Source organism: Sus scrofa, chromosome 15 (assembly GCF_054392235.1).
Source record: "Sus scrofa isolate SSC_HxYL_T2T_F1_AM1 chromosome 15, Sscrofa_HxYL_maternal_Yorkshire_Landrace_v2.0, whole genome shotgun sequence".
NCBI classification, from domain to species: Eukaryota; Metazoa; Chordata; class Mammalia; order Artiodactyla; family Suidae; genus Sus; species Sus scrofa.
Genome location: NC_139397.1, coordinates 115,116,678 through 115,135,683, shown reverse-complemented (window position 1 = coordinate 115,135,683; position 19,006 = coordinate 115,116,678). Strand labels below are relative to the sequence as shown.

General features: G+C 36.9%; 1 protein-coding gene across 5 annotated transcripts in view; it reads left to right on the top strand.

Annotated features, from left to right (window-relative positions):
* The window catches only part of PGAP1 (post-GPI attachment to proteins inositol deacylase 1), a 112,757-nt gene that overhangs the window by 61,741 nt on the left and 32,010 nt on the right, over positions 1 to 19,006 (top strand). For 3 of the 5 annotated variants that reach the window (XR_014830018.1, XM_085000282.1, XM_021075855.2), the window contains exons 20-27: positions 1,069 to 1,162; positions 2,864 to 2,954; positions 3,747 to 3,944; positions 5,146 to 5,281; positions 6,517 to 6,567; positions 7,035 to 7,222; positions 16,246 to 16,350; positions 17,430 to 17,564. Coding sequence is in view for 3 of the 5 variants with exons in the window: in XM_085000282.1 (XP_084856408.1) it covers positions 1,069 to 1,162; positions 2,864 to 2,954; positions 3,747 to 3,944; positions 5,146 to 5,281; positions 6,517 to 6,567; positions 7,035 to 7,222; positions 16,246 to 16,350; positions 17,430 to 17,564 (998 nt within the window). In the remaining 2 variants the exon portion in view is untranslated. Of the gene's footprint in view, positions 1 to 1,068; positions 1,163 to 2,863; positions 2,955 to 3,746; positions 3,945 to 5,145; positions 5,282 to 6,516; positions 6,568 to 7,034; positions 7,223 to 16,245; positions 16,351 to 17,429; positions 18,078 to 19,006 lie in introns of those variants that run through there. The other 2 variants (XR_014830019.1, XM_021075856.2) reach the window with 2 other exon arrangements.

Below are 19,006 nucleotides of genomic sequence, written 5' to 3'. Positions count from 1 at the left end.
TCCAAGCTGTGTCTGCAACCCACACCACAGCTCATGGCAACGCTGGATCCTTAACCCACTGAGCAAGGCCAGGGATTGAACCCGCAACCTCATGGTTCCTAGTCAGATTCATTTCTGCTGTGCCATGACGAGAACTCAGAGTTGTTTTTTTTTTTTATAACATTTTGTGTAAGCATCCATTTCCATACTTTTCATCAGATTGACAGAGAACTCTGTACATCTTCTAAAAAATTATGTTGATTGGAAAACATGCTTTAAAATAATTTCCTTTTAAAACTTTAAAATTAAAAGAAAAACTTAACACTATGTTTTGTTTTATATATGGATTTTTTGTAGAGATTAGATTAGCTGATAGAATGACTTGAAGTGCCATAATAGAATGGTTATAAACTTAGGCTCTGAGTTAAGTCCCATTCCACAAGATTTCCAAAGACTGCAAAGGACATAAAAGTGTAATAATAACAGCTAATATTTTCAGTAGCTTATCATGTTTAAGTTGACACTCTAAATGCCTTATACAAATGAATACGTTTAATCCTTAAAACCACCCATAAGGTAAGTACTATTATTGTCCCTATTTTACTTTTGAGAACAAAGAGATGTAGCAAGTAAGTGACTTGCTTGTCTATTACATTTTTAATTGTACAAGTTACTTGGGCTTCCTGTGCCTAAATTTCTTCATCTGTAAAATAGGGATAAGAACTACATGGAAGAATTTTGGGGAGAGCAGGAGATAATGCATATAAGATGTTTAGTGTTACACTTGGAACATATTAAATGCTCAATAAACATGCCTTGTAAAAAAAAATTCGTGGTATATGCTACAGAATTATATAATGTCTCTCTGTTATGCCTTTGATGAAAAATTCAGGTAACATGGTTCTAATAAGCTATATATTCTTAGCATTTATTTCACTTAGGATTTTGATACCCATTACTGGAGATGTCTTTGTGGCCTTGTCAGGAAATGTATAAAGTGAAGAATAGCACTTTGATTTCATGTGAAAGTATGTTTATTTCATTAACATGAATATTCAGAAGTTGCCCATTGATTTGCCTATTTTCTAGGTAGTTAGATTTCATGGTGGAGCTCTTCCTGCTTATGTTATATCCAGTATCCTTCTTGCTTATGGAGGACAGTTATATTCTCTTTTCTCAACAGGTAAGAATGTTTGTATTCCTCCCGCACTCCCTTCCTTCCTCAGGGCTTCATACTACATTTTTTAATCCTACATGTGACCAAGGAAGACATACCGTTTTTTGATAATCGACCATCCTTATCTCTCAAGTTTACAGAGGTTTGAGATCCTCTAAGTTTTAAGATATTCACAAGAAAATTCCTTACTTCTTTTCCCCATTTTATATCCTTGCGCCTAAAGTTTCTTGCCCGTGTTCTGAGGATCTCGTAAAAGGTAGAAGCTCACTGATGAGGTCCTTGTTCATTCTATCCCTTGTGCCCAACCTAAGGCCAAGCATGTAGTAATAAGCATGTGTGTGATATTTGTGCTGTATCAGCTGTATCATTTAGGTCCTGGTACACTGAATGGTATAATTGAGAGTTTAATTAAAGGATTGTTTTAAAGGTATGTGTAGGGTTAAGGGAAACCAGCAAGAAATGCTAAAGTATCAGATTAGCAGCAAAGGCATCTGCTACTCCTAGGTTCAAGGACAAGGGAGGGAGCAAACATAGGGATCTGTAGGAGAGAACAGCGGTATTGCAGCTGAGCTTGGGTACAGGAATTCTGTAGCCACTGTCAGCCTGTGACTCAGCAGGGACAAGGCAGGGATATAAATACACTAGCTTTGTTTCTTCCACTATGCCCCTATCTGCCAGTGCCTCTCACTCGCTGAATGCAACCAGAGACCAATCCATAAAAGTCAGCCTCCCAGAATTCTGAGCAAAGGGTGGAGAATGGATCTGGAGAAGAAAATACAGACTGTATAGTGCATTGAGCAAAGCTTTCTCTAGAATATAGCAGTTAGAACAATTTCCCAGCAGCATAACACACTTGCTAAGCTTGGACAGTGATCAGAGGAGGCAAGAGACAGGAAAATAGAGTGGGGCCAAAAATGCTTTTACAAAGCAGTCCAAAAACCCCCTCCACCATCTCCATTTTACCAAATCCTTCCACAAGCTACTCATTTCCTTCCAGTGACTTTTTGCAATTTGAGTTGGCCTTTGGTGTTCATTTTAATCTGATTTAACCTATATTCCAGGAAGAAGGAAGCAACATTAAGTGTGGTGGTTAATGCACACTCTGTGAATATACTAAAAGCCACTGAATTACATTAAATGGATGAATTTTGAGATATGAGAATTAGGGCTTAGTAAAGTTGTTTTTTAAAAAAAAAATCATCTGTGGAGGAGTTCTTTCTGTAGCGCAGTGCATTAATCATCCAGCTTGTCTGTGTAGTGTTGCTGTTTCAGTCCTTGGCCTGGTGCAGTGGGTTAAGGATCCAGAGTAATGGCTTAAGGATCCATTATCGCAGCTGTGGCATAAGTCACACATGGGTCTTGGATTCGGTCCCTGGCCCAGGAACATCCATGTGCCATGGGTGTGGCTGAAAAATGTAAACAAAAAATCACCTGTGAAGCTTTGTAAAAATACAAATGATGAACTTCCCGCCCTGGCTTCATGAATTTGTTTCACAAATGATTGAATGTGTACTCACTCCTATGTGAGAACCACCGAATTGGAGAAATTTTTAATCTTTTGAGAAGAGTCTCTGTAATAGTAATGAAGATCCTTGCTTTCTCTGATATGAAGTAATTGCTCTTACAAACAATTCAAGATGCAATGCAAAGTATCTCATATTTAATTATTTTGAATTCTCTACTGCATGTATTTTTTTTAATCACTAGGTCATTGCTTAGAATATGCTACTATGTTGGATAAAGAAGCCAAACCATACAAAGTTGATCCTTTTGTAATTATGATTAAGTTTCTGTTGGGGTAAGTTTTATTATCTGATTAACATTTTAATTTTGTTTTATATATAAAAATATTATATTTGGCTCCAATCTGAAATATAAATGTTCATATAGATAAAGCAATTGACTTGTTTTATTAAATGATAGTTTTCTGTTAGGCAAGGCCTAATAAGTATATCAACATTTACTTCAATAGTTTAACCATTTCAAAAGTAATTATTGAACTTAAATATGTCAGTCTAAACTTAGACTGTAAATATACCAGGACTTTAATGTTTGCAAAGGAATGTATGGGGTCCATGATCTTTGGGTATTCCGGGTTTATGGACACAAAGCTTTATAGAATATTGATGAGACAGTGCCTCAGAAGTCTTTTTCTTAACTTCCCATACAAAGTGTATTTAGATCTCTATACCCTACTTAACATTGCAGTCTTAATTTATTCAGTTTGTTTCGGTTAAGAGCCATTACTTCAATGTCTTTCTTCTGTCATTATGACTAGCTACTGAGTTCTAACTTTAAAACAAACAAACGAAAAGACCACTTATTGTTTCATTTCAAGGATCAGTAGCGAGCAGTTAAGATGCATTGAGAATTCGGACCCAGAAGCTTGAAGATCAGTAGACTCACTTATTCCCTATAAGGAATTGAAATGTATTATTTTTTTCAGTATAATTGTAAATTAAATGTCATGGAACTTTGGGGACTCTAGTGAATGGTCAGACACCTCAAATATTAAATCTTTGAGAGTTGTTGATTTTTTTTTTCTTTTATTATTTGCTTTTATTTTTTATATGTTTTCTTTAATCCACAGATATAAATGGTTTAAAGAATTATGGGATATGTGTTTGTTACCGGAATTAGATGCCATCGTTTTAACTAGTCAGAGTATGTGTTTTCCCCTTGTATCCTTGATTCTTTTTCTGTTTGGAACATGTACCGCCTACTGGGGTGGCCTCCTTTCCTCTACATCTGTGAGACTCCTTTCTTCATTGTGGCTAGCTTTGAAAAGGTAAAGAATGAATGACTAATAGCTTTCTCATTGCTCTAAAGTAAGAAAAAAATTGTATTTTGATAGGTAACCTTAAAATTAATTTGGTTTCACTAAAGTATTATTTATTTATTTATTTATTTAATCTTTTGACATTTTAGCGCCATACCTGTGGCATATGGAGGTTCCCAGGCTAGGGGTCTAATCAGAGCTGTTGCTGCAGGTCTACGCCATAGCCACAGCAACGCCAGATCCAAGCCACCACTGCAACCTACACCATAGCTCGCTCCTTAACCCACTGAGCGAGGCCAAGGCCAAGGATCAAACCTTCAACCTCATGGTTCCTAGTCAGATTCATTTCCACTGCACCACAACGGGAACTCCCTATAATTTTTAAGGAAAATTGTGTGACTAACAAAAAACATGGTGTCAGTATTAAAATACATTTTTGTCATAGTCATTTTTTTCAAGTTAAATGCTTTATTTGATTTTCACCTTAGTGCTTTAGAACTAATCAAAAAAGTTTGACAGATTACACAAGTATTTTTTAAATTTTGCTGTTGTAAATCATTCTGTTGCTGAAATACTTTCCAAGGAGAAAGTATTTCTCTGGCAGTGTTTTTATATGCTGATTTTCAGTCAAACCTGAGGGCAAGAGACTCCAATCAAGGATCAAAGTAGATGAAATGTATAAGAGCTCTAAAAACATTTTCTGGAGTTTTATTATAGATCTGAAGACACAGTTTGAAGTCACTGGTAGATTTTTCTGGTAAACCTGTGATCTGGTTTCTTTTTCCTGTCCTTTTCATGGGCATTATGATATGATGTTTCTTCCCCCACCCTTCTGAGGTGCTTCTGGCATTAATACTATCACATGGCTTAGTGACCTCAAAATTTTTAAGACAGAAAATTGTTCCTCTTCCTCTCAAGATCGGAAATGTATGGCACAAGGCCTAACATCTTTAACGATGTTTTTTCTTCCTTAGTACAAATATCACCTATAGTGTATAAATACAAGAGGTACTGTCACAGTGTATTATAAAATGTACAGATGTGTGTCAACCCTCACCTTTATTTAGAAAAACTTACTGCTTACCTTATAGTGCCGCTTGCACATTAATAAGAAGGAGAGGCTGAGAGATCACTTACTGTTTTATTCTTATATGTGACTGTGTAAGTAACTCTTAACATGCTTTTGAAAGCTGTACTCTTATTATTCCAGGCCCTCTGAACTTCCTAAAGAAATCAAGATAATATCACCAGACTTGCCCATTTTGACAATTGTTTTGATTATAGTTAGTTGGACAACTTGTGGAGCATTTGCCATACTTCTTACTTATTTTTATTATATGTTTAAGGTATGTCAAATAAATAATGTCGGAAGGGCCGAACTTTGTATCAGGCAGGCATAGAATTTTTTTTTTAAGTTGTTAAATGTTTTTTTTGATCACTGTCTGAAGTACCCTTCTGTAAGTGTAAAGTTTTTTTTTAAACATCTTAGCCATTTCAGATATATGTTAAGTGTAGAACTGAAGTTACTCATCTGAGTTGGATCTCTTTGTTAACAAAGGAAGGGGAGGAGATATAATCTGTTTCAGGTTGCTTCATGCACTAGCAAGTAAAGTTAACTTTTTAAAAACATTTTACTCCAACAGTTTTTATTCACACCTCCCTTTGAATGTGGGTAATAGACAAAACAAAAAATTATGTCAGTGGGATCCAGCTGTCAGTCATGCTGAGATAATGTAGAATGTTACAGATGTTGCTAAAGAATCACAAGACAATGATAAAAATAATTAAGCTGATAATTTTACTGAGGAAGTGAAAAACATACTTCCAGGAAGGCCAACACATTGAAGAAAGGATCTAGGTTATACAACCGCATGTTCTCCACATTAATCTTATGTAGAGGCTATTGATACCAGAAGATTTTTTTTCCTGTTTTAACAAAGGTTTATTTGCATCTGCATTTAACAGTAATATATACACATTATAATCAGTTTTCAAAGAGAAAAATACGTCCATCAGAAAAAAACTATTTAGACCTACTTTAATTTATAAATATAAATTAATTTTATTTATAAATATATTTTTATTTTTAAGTGGATATTTTAAACAACCGACAAAATAAGCAAAACTTGCTCAAATGCTTAAGCAAACTTAATAAATTCATAGATTTTCTTAGGTTCTTATAAACATTTCACCACCTTATATAATTGAGTTCAGATTTTCAAAGATATAAGATATATGTTAAACTCTTTATATTATGCTGAATATAATAAAAATGTTGACTCATACAACACTTTAAGTTGTGTTAGCAAGACGCTCTTCAAGCATAGACTCACACATACAGTGCAGAAGATAAATAGCATTATCCTGGCCCTAGCATACCTGGAAGTTTGTATTATTTTGTTTCTGTTTTTTAATCCATGGTAGCAAGCATATTATTATTTATCTTTTCCAAAAGAATGTTTTTAAATGTTTAAATGAATATTTGTTTAGATTTTTTAAATTCCAAATTACAGTGCCTCTCAATTTCAATAAAAATGGTTATCTTTTTTGTTTCAAAATTAAAGTCATGTCTTTTTCATAGATTGTTCACCTGCAAGCCAGCCTAACAACTTTTAAAAACAGCCAGACTGTGGTAAGTTTTATTTGCAAAACTCTTCCATGTTTTTTCACTTTAGTATGAAAGAACATGCGAAATATAAAAGTTTATTTTTTAAAAAAGGTTAGATTTTATGGTGTTTAAAAGATGCTGTGAATTTAAATAACTTTAAGAAAAGCAATCCTAATGATTATTAAAATAGACTTAGATTGACCAAGTAAAATTGATCTTTGTCAATACTTGTTTTTGTTATTACAAATTATCTTTTAAATTTTATTTCAAGTAGTTACTTAGAGGATATAATCTCAGCAGTGGAAATAGCAAATTAAAGGAATAAAAATTTTATAACTGATAACTACTCTAAAGTAGTTTAAAACAAGATAATTTCAATATTTTGTATCAATTTGATGAGTTAACTCTGAGGTAATTGAATATAATTCTAAATAAAGTGATAAGCTTAAATTTTGCTTAACATGTTGATTTTTTACTTTATTGCTTTATAGAATCCCAAACACTCTAGAAGAAGTGAAAAAAAATCCAATCACCATAAAGACCCTGCAGTACACCCGCTCCGTTTATCTGCCAATGATGCTGAAGATAGTCTTCGTATGCACAGTACTGTGATGAACTTATTAACGTGGATTGTATTACTCAGCATGCCATCTTTAATTTATTGGTTAAAGAATCTTAGGTGCGCTTTATTTCTATAATTATAATTTATGTGATTCAAATAGAGTTCCCGTCGTGGCTCAGTGGTAACAAACCCAACTAGTAGTATCCATGAGGATTCGGGCTCAATCCTGACCTCACTCAGTGGGTTAAGGATCTGGTATTGCCATGAGCTATGGTGTAGGTCACAGACCCTGCTCAAATCCTGTGTTGCTTGGATGTGGTGTAGGTCAGCAGCTACAGCTCTGGTTTGTCCTCTAACCTGGGAACTTCCACATACCTCAGGTGTGGCCCTAGTAATAATAATAATAATAATTTGTGTGATTCAAAGGATAAATATATGTAAGCAGAGACTTACTAAATTCTTAATGGTTCATAAAGCTTCCTCAAGGAGTTTCCAGTGTGGCACAGCAGGTTAAGGATCCGTCGTTGCCACAGGCTGTGGCAAAGCTCAGAGCTGCAGCTCATACTTTTGATCCCTGGTGCAGGAACCTCCTTCCATATGCCATGGGTGTGGCCATTTAAAAAAGCAAAAGCAAGAGGAGACAAGATGGTGGAAAAGTCGGGGGACACGCTCGCCCTCTCCCACAAACACAACCAAAAAAGCACATCTACAGAATAAATGACTCGCACAGAACAGCAACCAATCGCCGGCAGAAGAACCTAAACTCCAGTAACGGCAAGAAGTTCGTGACATTACTGGGCAGAACGGGAGAAAAGAGGAGAGTGAGAGAAGGTGAATCCGAGCTGGACGGGCACTCCGGAAAGGGAACTGTGGAGGAGAAAGGGATCCCACACCCTGGAAAGTCACCTACTCGGGGGAAAGATCAAACGAACTAGAGGAATCTCCAGATGCAGAGAAGAGTGTAGCAGTAAGTTGGAGTACTGAAAAGCCGATCAAGAACCGAACGGACCATCTGAACTACGGGCACAGTCACCAAAAATTGAGGTGCCTGGGTGGGGGCTGGGCACCAGGTCCTCCGCTCCGAAGGTTAGTCCCCGGGAAAGGGCTGGGGGGGGCTGGGCGGAGTGGAGACTCCTTGGGAGGGCTAGAAACCGGTCCGTCAAGTTTGATGGGGCAGAGACTGCCTGGGAGACTAGAAAACAAAGCTGTCGCAGCGGAAGGGAGCAATACTCTAGGGGCGGGGAAGTGGAAAGCCACATCAGAGGGAACCTGGGAGAAGAGCCTGGTCTGCGCCCATGCTGGGGAGGGGAGAGAAGAAGGGGTGGGTCCCCATAGCAAGCTTACAGGCCCGCTAGCAAGCTTACAGGCCCGCTAGCTAGCAGAAAGCTGTGCTTCCCAGTGCATCCCCTCCCCCCACCCCCACCACCCCCTATGCTCTCGCCGGACCTGGGGCTGCCTGCCATCCGGGAGGGCTAGCCTCAACAATTGCCTGAAGCCTCCCACCGCAGGGGCTGTCCCTTCACAGTCCTGCTTGCCCTTTGGAGGGGCTACACCCCACAGAGCAGCACCAAACACCACCAGCCCCCAAGAAAAGGCCTGCAGCCCAGAAAAGCTAGAACAAGCCTAGCCAGGCCATGAAAGGATCTGCCTAATTCTCAGACGGTCTTTCTGAGTCGGGCTGCCCTGGGGAGGAGCCTCTTGGGTTGGCAGCAGCCCAACTAGCTTCCCAAGCCCCCAGAGGGTGCCGAGCTCTAGCGGATCAGCTGCATAGGACTGCCACCTCCAGGCAGGACCCCCTGCAGCCCAGAAAAGCTGCAACAAGCCTGGCCGGGCCATGAAAAGATCTCAGACAGTCTTTTTGAGTCAGGCTGCCCTGGGGAGGAGCCTCTTGGGTTTTCAGTGGCCCTGCTAGCTGCCCAAGCCCTCAGGGGGTGCCCCACTCCCGTGGAATAGCTGCTCAGCACCACCAGCCCCCTGGAGGGGCCCCTGCAGCCCAGAAAAGCTACAACAAGCTTGGCCGGACTGTGAAAAGATCTGCCTACATTCTCAGGCCGTCCTTCTGAATTAGGCTGCCCTAGGGAAGAGCCTCTTAGGTTCTCAGTGACCCAGATAGCTGCTCCAGCCCCCAGGGGGTGCTGCACTCCTGAGGAACAACACCGCCAACCTCCTGCAAGAACCCCACAGCCTAAAAACACCACAGCCTAAAAACACCAGAGCAAGCAAGCTCTGCCTGACCGAGTGAAATCTGCTACCATCGTGGTGTGGACCTCCCAGTCCTGTCTGCCCTCAGGAAGTCCTCCTTTGCTTCAAAGAAACCCTGTTAGCCCAATCAACACTCCAGAAAAGCCACACTGCCTCAAAAAAGACTGAGCAACAACGCCACCCCTCAGGAAACTTCACGGCAGTGACAAGGCAAACACTGCCCAATCATGGAGAGTAAAACTCCCTCAGGAGAAAGAAAACAACAAGCAAGCTGAAGAAGCTGAGAAACCACCCCCAGTTAAATCAATAGGAGAACTCACCTAAAGCAGCCAACAATGAAACAGACCTCTGCAGTCTGACAGACCTGGAGTTCAAAAGGGAAACAGTGAAGATACTGAAGGAATTAAGAGAAGATATGAACAGAAATGCAGATGCCCTCAGAAAGGAACTAGAAAATATAAGGAGGAGCCAAGAAAAACTAGAAAATTCATTTGCAGAGATGCAAACTGAGCTAAGGGCAGTAAAAACCAGAATGAATAATGCAGAAGAACGAATTAGTGATATGGAAGATAGAATAATGGAAATCACACAAGCAGGTCATTAGACAGAAAACCAAATGAAAAAACAGGAAAGCAATCTAAGATACCTATGGGATAATATAAAGCGGGCCAATCTATGGATAATAGGAATTCCAGAAGGAGTAGAAAAAGATAAGGGAATGGAAAACATATTTGAAGAAATTATCGCTGGAAACTTCCCAGATCTAAAGGATACTGGGTTCAAGATACAAGAAGCACAGAGGGCCCCAAACAAATTGAACCCAAATAGACCCACACCAAGACACATCATAATAAAAATGGCAAAAGTTAATGATAAAGAGAGGATCCTAAAAGCAGCAAGAGAAAACCAGAATGTTACCTACAAGGGAACCCCCATAAGAATATCAGCTGATTTCTCTACAGAAACACTACAGGCCAGGAGGGAATGGCAAGAGATATTTAAAGTGCTAAAAGGAAAAAATATGCAACCTAGAATACTCTATCCAGCAAGAATATCATTTAAAATAGAAGGGGAAATAATTTTTTCCAACAAACAAAAACTTAAAGAATACAGCAACACAAAACCCAGGTTAAAAGAAATACTGAAAGGGCTTCTCTAAACCAAAAAGAAAGGAAGGAAAGGGAAGAAAAAAGAAAAGAAAAAAAAAAAAGAAGAAGAGGAAGAACTAGGACTGAGGAAACCACAATCAGAGAGCAGTCACTCAAATAAGCCAGCATACAGATTTAATCATGAACATGCTTCAAACAAAATAAAAAGAAAAAAATAAGAAAGAGTCATCAAAACCATAAAATGTGGGCAAGGGATGTTAGGAAATAAATAACCCTTTTTGTTTGTTTGTATGTTTCTCTTCTTAATTTTAATATAGTAATGAAGTGTTTGAACTTACACAACCATCAGGCTAAAACACACAATTATAGGCAGGGGTAAGCATACCTAAAAAGCAGGGCAACCACAAGCCAAAACCAAATACTGCATTTGCAAAAAATGAAAAAAAAAAAATTCTCAAGCAGATAATAACAGGAGACCATCCAACCAAAAAAAAAAAGAAAAAGAAAAAGAAAGGAAGAATGGAGAACCATAGAATCAACTGGAACACGAGGTTCAAAATGGCAATAAATAATCATCTATCAATTATCACCTTAAATGTCAATGGACTGAATGCGCCAATCAAAAGACACAGAGTGGCTGAGTGGATAAAAAGGCAAAAACCTTCAATATGCTGCCTACAAGAAACTCACCTTAGGACAAAAGATACATATACATTGAAAGTGAAAGGGTGGGGAAAAATATTTCACGCCAATAGACATGACAGAAAAGCGGGAGTTGCAACACTCATATCAGACAAAATTGACTTTAAAGCAAAAGACATAAAGACAAAGAAGGACACTACTTAATGATTAAGGGATCCATCCAAGGAGAGGATGTTACTATCGTCAACATATATGCCCCAAATATAGGAGCACCCAGATACATACAACAAATATTAACAGACATAAAGGGAGATATTGATGAGAATACAATCATAGTAGGAGACTTTAATACCCCCCTCACATCAATGAACAGATCCTCTGGACAGAAAACCAATAAAGCAACAGAGATCCTAAAGGAAACAATAGAAAAGTTAGACTTAATTGATATCTTCAGGACACTACATCCAAAAAAATCAGAATACACATTCTTCTCAAATGCTCATGGAACATTCTCAAGAATCGACCACATATTGGGACACAAGGCTAACCTCAATAAATTTAGGAGCATAGAAATTATCTCAAGTATCTTCTCTGACCACAATGCCATGAAATTAGAAAACAACCATGGGAAAAGCAAAGAGAAAAAACCTACTACATGGAGACTAAACAACATGCTACTAAAAAACCAATGAGGAATGAGGAAGGGTCAATGAGGAAATCAAGAAGGAAATTAAAAACTACCTTGAAATAAATGGTAGTGAAGACACAACCTCTCAAAATCTATGGGATGCTGCGGAAGCAGTGCTCAGAGGGAAATTTATAGCAATACAGGCCTTTCTCAAAAAAGAAGATCCCAAATTGATAACCCTCCACCTAAATGAATTAGAAAAAGAACAAAAAAGACCTAAAGTCAGCAGAAGGAAGGAAATTATAAAGATCAAAGAAGAAATCAATAAAATAGAGACTCAGAAAACAATAGAGAAAATTAATAAAACCAAGAGCTGGTTCTTTGAAAAGGTAAACAAAATTGACAAACCCCTGGCCAGACTCACTAAAAAGAGGAGAGAAAGAACCCAAATAACCAAAATTATAAATGAAAAAGGAGAAATCACAACGGATACAGCAGAAATACAAAAAACCATAAGAGAATACTATGAACAACTCTACGGCAACAAGTTTGACAATCTAGAAGAAATGGACAATTTTCTAGAATCTTACAGCCTGCCAAAACTGAATCAAAAAGAAACAGACCAACTGAACAGACCGATCACTAGAAATGAAATTGAAGTCATAAAATCACTCCCTACCAATAAAAGTCCAGGACCAGATGGCTTCACAGGTGAATTCTATCAAACATATAAAGAGGAACTGGTGCCCATCCTCCTTAAACTCTTTCAAAAGGTTGAAGAAGAAGGAATACTCCCAAAGACATTCTATGATGCCACCATCACCCTCATTCCAAAACCCAACAGAGATACCACCAAAAAAGAAAACTATCGGCCAATATCATTGATGAATATAGGTGCAAAAATTCTCAGCAAAATCTTAGCCAACCGAATCCAACAACATACCAAAAAAATTATACACCATGACCAGGTTGGGTTCATCCCAGGTTCACAAGGATGGTTCAACATTCACAAATCAATCAGCATCATACACCACATTAACAAAAAAAAAGTCAAAAATCATATGATCATCTCAATAGACGCAGAAAAAGCATTTGACAAAGTCCAACATCCATTCATGATCAAGACCCTCGCCAAAGTGGGTATAGAGGGAACATTCCTGAATATAATCAAAGCCATTTATGAGAAACCCACAGCAAATATAATCCTCAATGGGGAAAAACTGAAAGCCTTCTCACTCAAATCTGGAACAAGACAGGGATGCCCACTCTCACCACTGCTCTTCAACATCGTTTTGGAAGTTCTAGCCACAGCAATTAGACAAACAAAAGAAATAAAAGGCATCCATATAGGAAGAGAAGAGATAAAACTGTCACTGTATGCAGATGACATGATACTATACATAGAAAACCCTAAGGACTCAACCTCAAAACTACTTGAACTGATTCATAAATTCAGCAAAGTAGCAGGATATAAGATTAACATTCAGAAGTCAGTGGCATTTCTGTATACCAGCAATGAAACATTAGAAAAGGAATACAAAAATACGATACCTTTTAAAATTGTACCTCACAAAATCAAATACCTCGGAATACACCTGACCAAGGAGGTAAAGGACCTATGTGCCGAGAACTATAAAACTTTAATCAAAGAAATCAAAGAAGATGTAAAGAAATGGAAAGATATTCCATGTTCCTGGATTGGGAAAATCAATATTGTAAAAATGGCCATACTACCCAAAGCAATCTACAGATTCAATGCAATCCCTATCAAATTACCCATGACATTTTTCACAGAACTAGAACAAACAATCCAAACATTTATATGGAACCACAAAAGACCCAGAATCGCCAAAGCAATCCTGAGAAACAAAAACCAAGCAGGAGGCATAACTCTCCCAGACTTCAAGAAATACTACAAAGCCACAGTCATCAAAACAGTGTGGTACTGGTACCAAAACAGACAGACAGACCAATGGAACAGAATAGAGAACCCGGAAATAAACCCTGACACCTATGGTCAATTAATCTTTGACAAGGGAGGCAAGAACATAAAATGGGAAAAAGAAAGTCTGTTCAGCAAGCATTGCTGGGAAACCTGGACAGATGCATGCAAAGCAATGAAACTAGAACACACCCTCACACTATGCACACAAATAAACTCAAAATGGCTGAAAGACTTAAATATACGACAGGACACCATCAAACTCCTAGAAGAAAACATAGGCAAAACACTCTGACATCAACATCATGAATATTTTCTCAGGTCAGTCTCCCCAAGCAATAGAAATGAGAGCAAAAATAAACCCATGGGACCTCATCAAACTGAAAAGCTTTTGCACAGCAAAGGAAACCCAAAAGAAAACAAAAAGACAACTTTCAGAATGGGAGAAAATAGTTTCAAATGATGCAACCGACAAGGGCTTAATCTCTAGAATATATAAACAACTTATACAACCCAACAGCAAAAAAGCCAATCAATCAATGGAAAAATGGGCAAAAGACCTGAATAGACATTTCTCCAAAGAAGATATACAGATGGCCAGCAAACACATGAAAAAATGCTCAACATCGCTGATTATAAGAGAAATGCAAATCAAAACTACCATGAGATACCACCTCACACCAGTCAGAATGGCCATCATTAATAAGTCCACAAATAACAAGTGCTGGAGGGGCTGTGGAGAAAAGGGAACCCTCCTGCACTGCTGGTGGGAACGTAAACTGGTACAGCCACTATGGAGAACAGTTTGGAGATACCTTAGAAATCTATACATAGAACTTCCATATGACCCCGCAATCCCACTCTTGGGCATCTATCCGGACAAAACTCTACTTAAAAGAGACACGTGCACCCGCATGTTCATTGCAGCCCTATTCACAATAGCCAGGACATGGAAACAACCCAAATGTCCATCGACAGAGGATTGGATTCGGAAGAGGTGGTATATATACACAAAGGAATACTACTCAGCCATAAAAAAGAATGACATAATGCCATTTGCAGCAACATGAATGGAACTAGAGACTCTCATACTGAGTGAAATGAGCCAGAAAGACAAAGACAAATACCATATGATATCACATAACTGGAATCTAATATCCAGCACAAATGAACATCTCCTCAGAAAAGAAAATCATGGACTTGGAGAAAAGACTTGTGGCTGCCTGATGGGAGAGGGAGGGAGTGGGAGGAAGTGGGAGGGAGCGGGAGCTTGCGCTTATCAGACACAACTTAGAATAGATTTACAAGGAGATCCTGCTGAGTAGCATTGAGAACTTTGTCTAGATACTCATGTTGCAACAGAACAAAGGGTGGGGAAAAAAATGTAATTGTAATGTATACATGTAAGGATAACTTGATCCCCTTGCTGTACAGTGGGAAAATTTTAAAAAATAAAAAATAAATAAAACATTTAACTCAATTAGAGAAAAATCTAAAGGTCTCTTCAACTTGGTGTCTTGTCTGCCTCAGATTACAGTGTTTCCATGAGTTTATCAATGTACTCCTATTAAATGCCTCTAAAATGGAAAAATAATAAAATAAAATTAAATTAAAAAGCAAAAGCAAAAACGTCCTCGGGAACAAGAAGGTGTCACCTGAAATTTAGTTTGAACGTATTCACATTTTCTTCTTTTCAATGAGAATATAAACTTTGTAAATGTAAGCTTCTCCAAAATTTGCCCCAAAAAGAGGGGGTTGTATTTTATTTATTTTTAACCTTCTTTGAGTCTAGAAATACCTGAAAATGTGCTTTATTTTGCTCATTTATGGTATTCATAACGCCTAGTACTTTATGTATTTTTCAATTCATGTTCGATTTTATGTTTTCTTAAATTTGGGAAGAAGAAAAATGCTTACATTTAAAATATTAGAAATAATGAAGTGTTTTCTTTTCTAATATGTCCTTTACATTGAACTAAAATAAATGATAAGCTGTTTTACTGCTGAAAACTCATTTGCTTTGCTACCTGGTAAGTGTACTAGGTTAAACGAGAAGTTAAAAATGCCCTCCAGTATTATTTCTAGACTATCTAGTTAATGGTAAACTGTTTTTTTTAAAAAAACAGCCACCTTATCCAGTTAATAGCTAACTCTTGCTGAATATAATTTTTACAAATGATACGAAACTTTCAGATTAGCTAAATACAGGACGTTTTTGTACTTTTATGTTTGAAAAGTTGACAAAATAAAAAAATATAAGTTCAGTAAATTAAATCAGGTTATCAGATGTTAATATCTTTCCTTTGTCCCTTATTTTAATTGTAATTTGTCTTATGAAAATATTATTTATGTATGACCTTTCAGGTATACACCTATTATAAAGAGAAAGTGCTTCCATATTGTGTATTTTCATTTCATTTAGTATTTTCTGAGCATAATTCTCCATATAAAACCTTCAGTATAAAGATGATGTAGAACAAAATATTTATCAAAGATTTCTTGAACTTTAGAGCTCTTTCATATTAATATTGCTGCTTGTAATTTATTTAACTTAATTCTGATAATATAAAATGATTGGGTATGCTTTGTTGATTTAGGTTTTTATTTTTTGACATAGATATTACTTTAAACTTAATCCGGATCCATGTAAACCTTTGGCATTTATCCTTATTCCAACTATGGCACTTCTTGGGAATACTTACACTGTTTCAGTAAAATCAAGGTATAGTATTTTAATCTTTTTCTCACATCTGTTCCTGGTGTTTATCATTCTTTCTTTTATATCTGAAACATGTCCCTTTGTTCCTAATTACTTGGTCTATCCCCAAAGGTAAAGCCATAATAGTAATTATGGTTTATATGCAAATATATTTATTTTCTTAATTGTGAGTTTTGTTAGGTTATAGTGGTTTTTTTAGGTTAACTCTTAAAAGATATGGTATCTAAGGTTTTTTTGCCCAAAAGTAGTGGAAGAATGGAAGTGGGTAGTAATAGAAGTGAAGTAAGATTGGCCATGGCTTGATGGTTTTTGAAGCTGGGTGATGGGTACATATTGGATTCAGTATAACAGTGTAATACTGTTAATCTATTTGTATATATATGTTTAAAATTTTACATAATAAAACTTTACTTTTCATTGACTGGTTGTTTGCTCTGGGAACCTTTTCAGTTGATTCTGACAATAGTTGCAGGTATTCTAAAATCAGGCAGACCCAGAGTTTAAATCTCAAGCCTTGGGTCTTAGGTAAGTTTTTTAGCCCCTCAGTCTCTCTGTTTTCAGAGTAAAAAAATTATTAGTATTTCTTGATCATATTTTTCTTTTAAAATGTTTAGTTTCTTAGCTTATATGCTCCTGGTTAGGAATTAAGGTAAGGGATGGTTCCGTTTTTATTTGGTTGAGGTTTTTTGGCTATTATTGAGTAGGGTGAAAAGAAATACTCCTATTGCTACGGCTTAGTAAACATTATTGATTTTTTGGGGGGGTGTCAGGTGGTTAGGCTAAATCTCTAGAAATAAAATTGCTAAATAAAAGTCTAACCTAGTATTTTTCTATTGTTAAAATTTAAAGGACTAAACAAAACTGGTTGCTAACTAATAGAAATATTTTTTTCTTTTCTAGCCAAAATTGACTTAAATTGATCTATTAAAAAATTCTGGACAGTTAAATTCATTGTATGAAAAATTACTTCATCTAAAATCACTTAGAACACTATCTCAAACGTGTATAAAAGATTGAAATATTTAGGTTTTTGCTCACAGTGTAGATTACATTATAATGTATATTTCTCTGTCTCCTTACAGTAAATTATTGAAGACTACTTCACAGTTTCCACTTCCTCTGGCTGTTGGTGTGATTGCTTTTGGGTCGGCACACTTATACAGGGTTCCATGCTTTGTCTTCATTCCTCTTTTACTCCATGCATTATGCAACTTTATGTAAGATTGGATTTGACGAGTAATGATGATATATGCCTTTAGGGCCAGTAATAAGAGGGAATGTACAGATCCACCAATGTGGACAGCAAGATCCTTTGGAAAAGACAAGTCTATTTTTACAATATTAAAAATAGGAAATTAGTTTTGTAATGCTTGAGGAAAGTAGTTGAAGCATGGTTTTGTTTGTGGTGTTACATCTGTGTAGTTTTTGAAAAATTAGTCGAAGAATATGATGGCCACTGTCCTTGAGGACTCCTCTGCATAGCAGCTAGTCTGCCTGATTGGCCATGCCAGGGGTATTCTCCTGAACACTCAGTAAATGTAGCATTGCTTGTGTCCTCACCTCAAGCCTTCTGTTCATTTCATCACACTTTCTTCTGAAAAGTGGGTTACTTTGTATTTGACAGTATACATATTGAAAAAAATAAGTCTTAAAAGATTAATGAAATTTACATCTGTTTGGTTTCTCAAAAATAAAATAGCCACAGTCTGTAGACAGTTTTGACAGCCACAGTGAACAGAGTAGGTATTTTGTTTTCTTACAACATGAGAAGAAAATTTTAATTCTAAGGAGACATGTTTTCTTGGTAACCAAGCAAGAATGATGAATGGAAACATAATTCAAATTCAAAATTTAGGGGAATTTTCTTATTACTTTTCAAATAAGAATCTTGTTTGGTATTTTTAGTGAATATTAGGAGACTATTAAAGGGATCTGTTGCTAAATTTAAAGAAAATTCTCACAGATATTTACTTACTGGCATTGGAGCAGTTAAGTTGTTCAGTCTGTACCATTATTTAGTTCATTGACCCCGTGGTTGCCAAAAGTGCCTTGGGTCATGATGGATTGTCTAAAATAGTTATGTTCCAGTGATCAGGAAAAACTCTAGATTTGCATAATTTTTTTCTACTGTGGGGAAAAAAATCAGCATGATCAAGTGCAGTACCACATTTGATGTATAAAATTATACTATAGTGGAGTAATAGTGGACAAACTGCTACCCCATTAATAAGATAAGTATAAACAATATACCTAAAAAATGGGAGGACTTAGGCCCTAGATTTAATAGTAGAGTCTTAACTTGCCAAGGTCATTACTGTTTGACAGATAAGAGAGTAATATTTCTATTTCATTTCAGATTCCAACTCACTTTTAGCTACAAAAGAGTAGGAAATAGATAATAGAGCTAGGTTTCTTCTCCTTAAGATAGGTCATACCTCAAGCTGGGTCATACCTGGGAGCTCTTCCATTAGTTATATATGCTTAAATATCCAAAACCTCTCAAGTATTGTCCTTAAGTCCCAGTAACTCCACAGCTGCACCTGTGACCTTCAATTCTTAGATGTCCTAGAGTACCAGGTTCATTTTATCTGCCATTGCATCTGGATTCCATTAGGCCTTTCAGTTGTTACTGCCTATTGGAATGTTATCCCCACTTTAC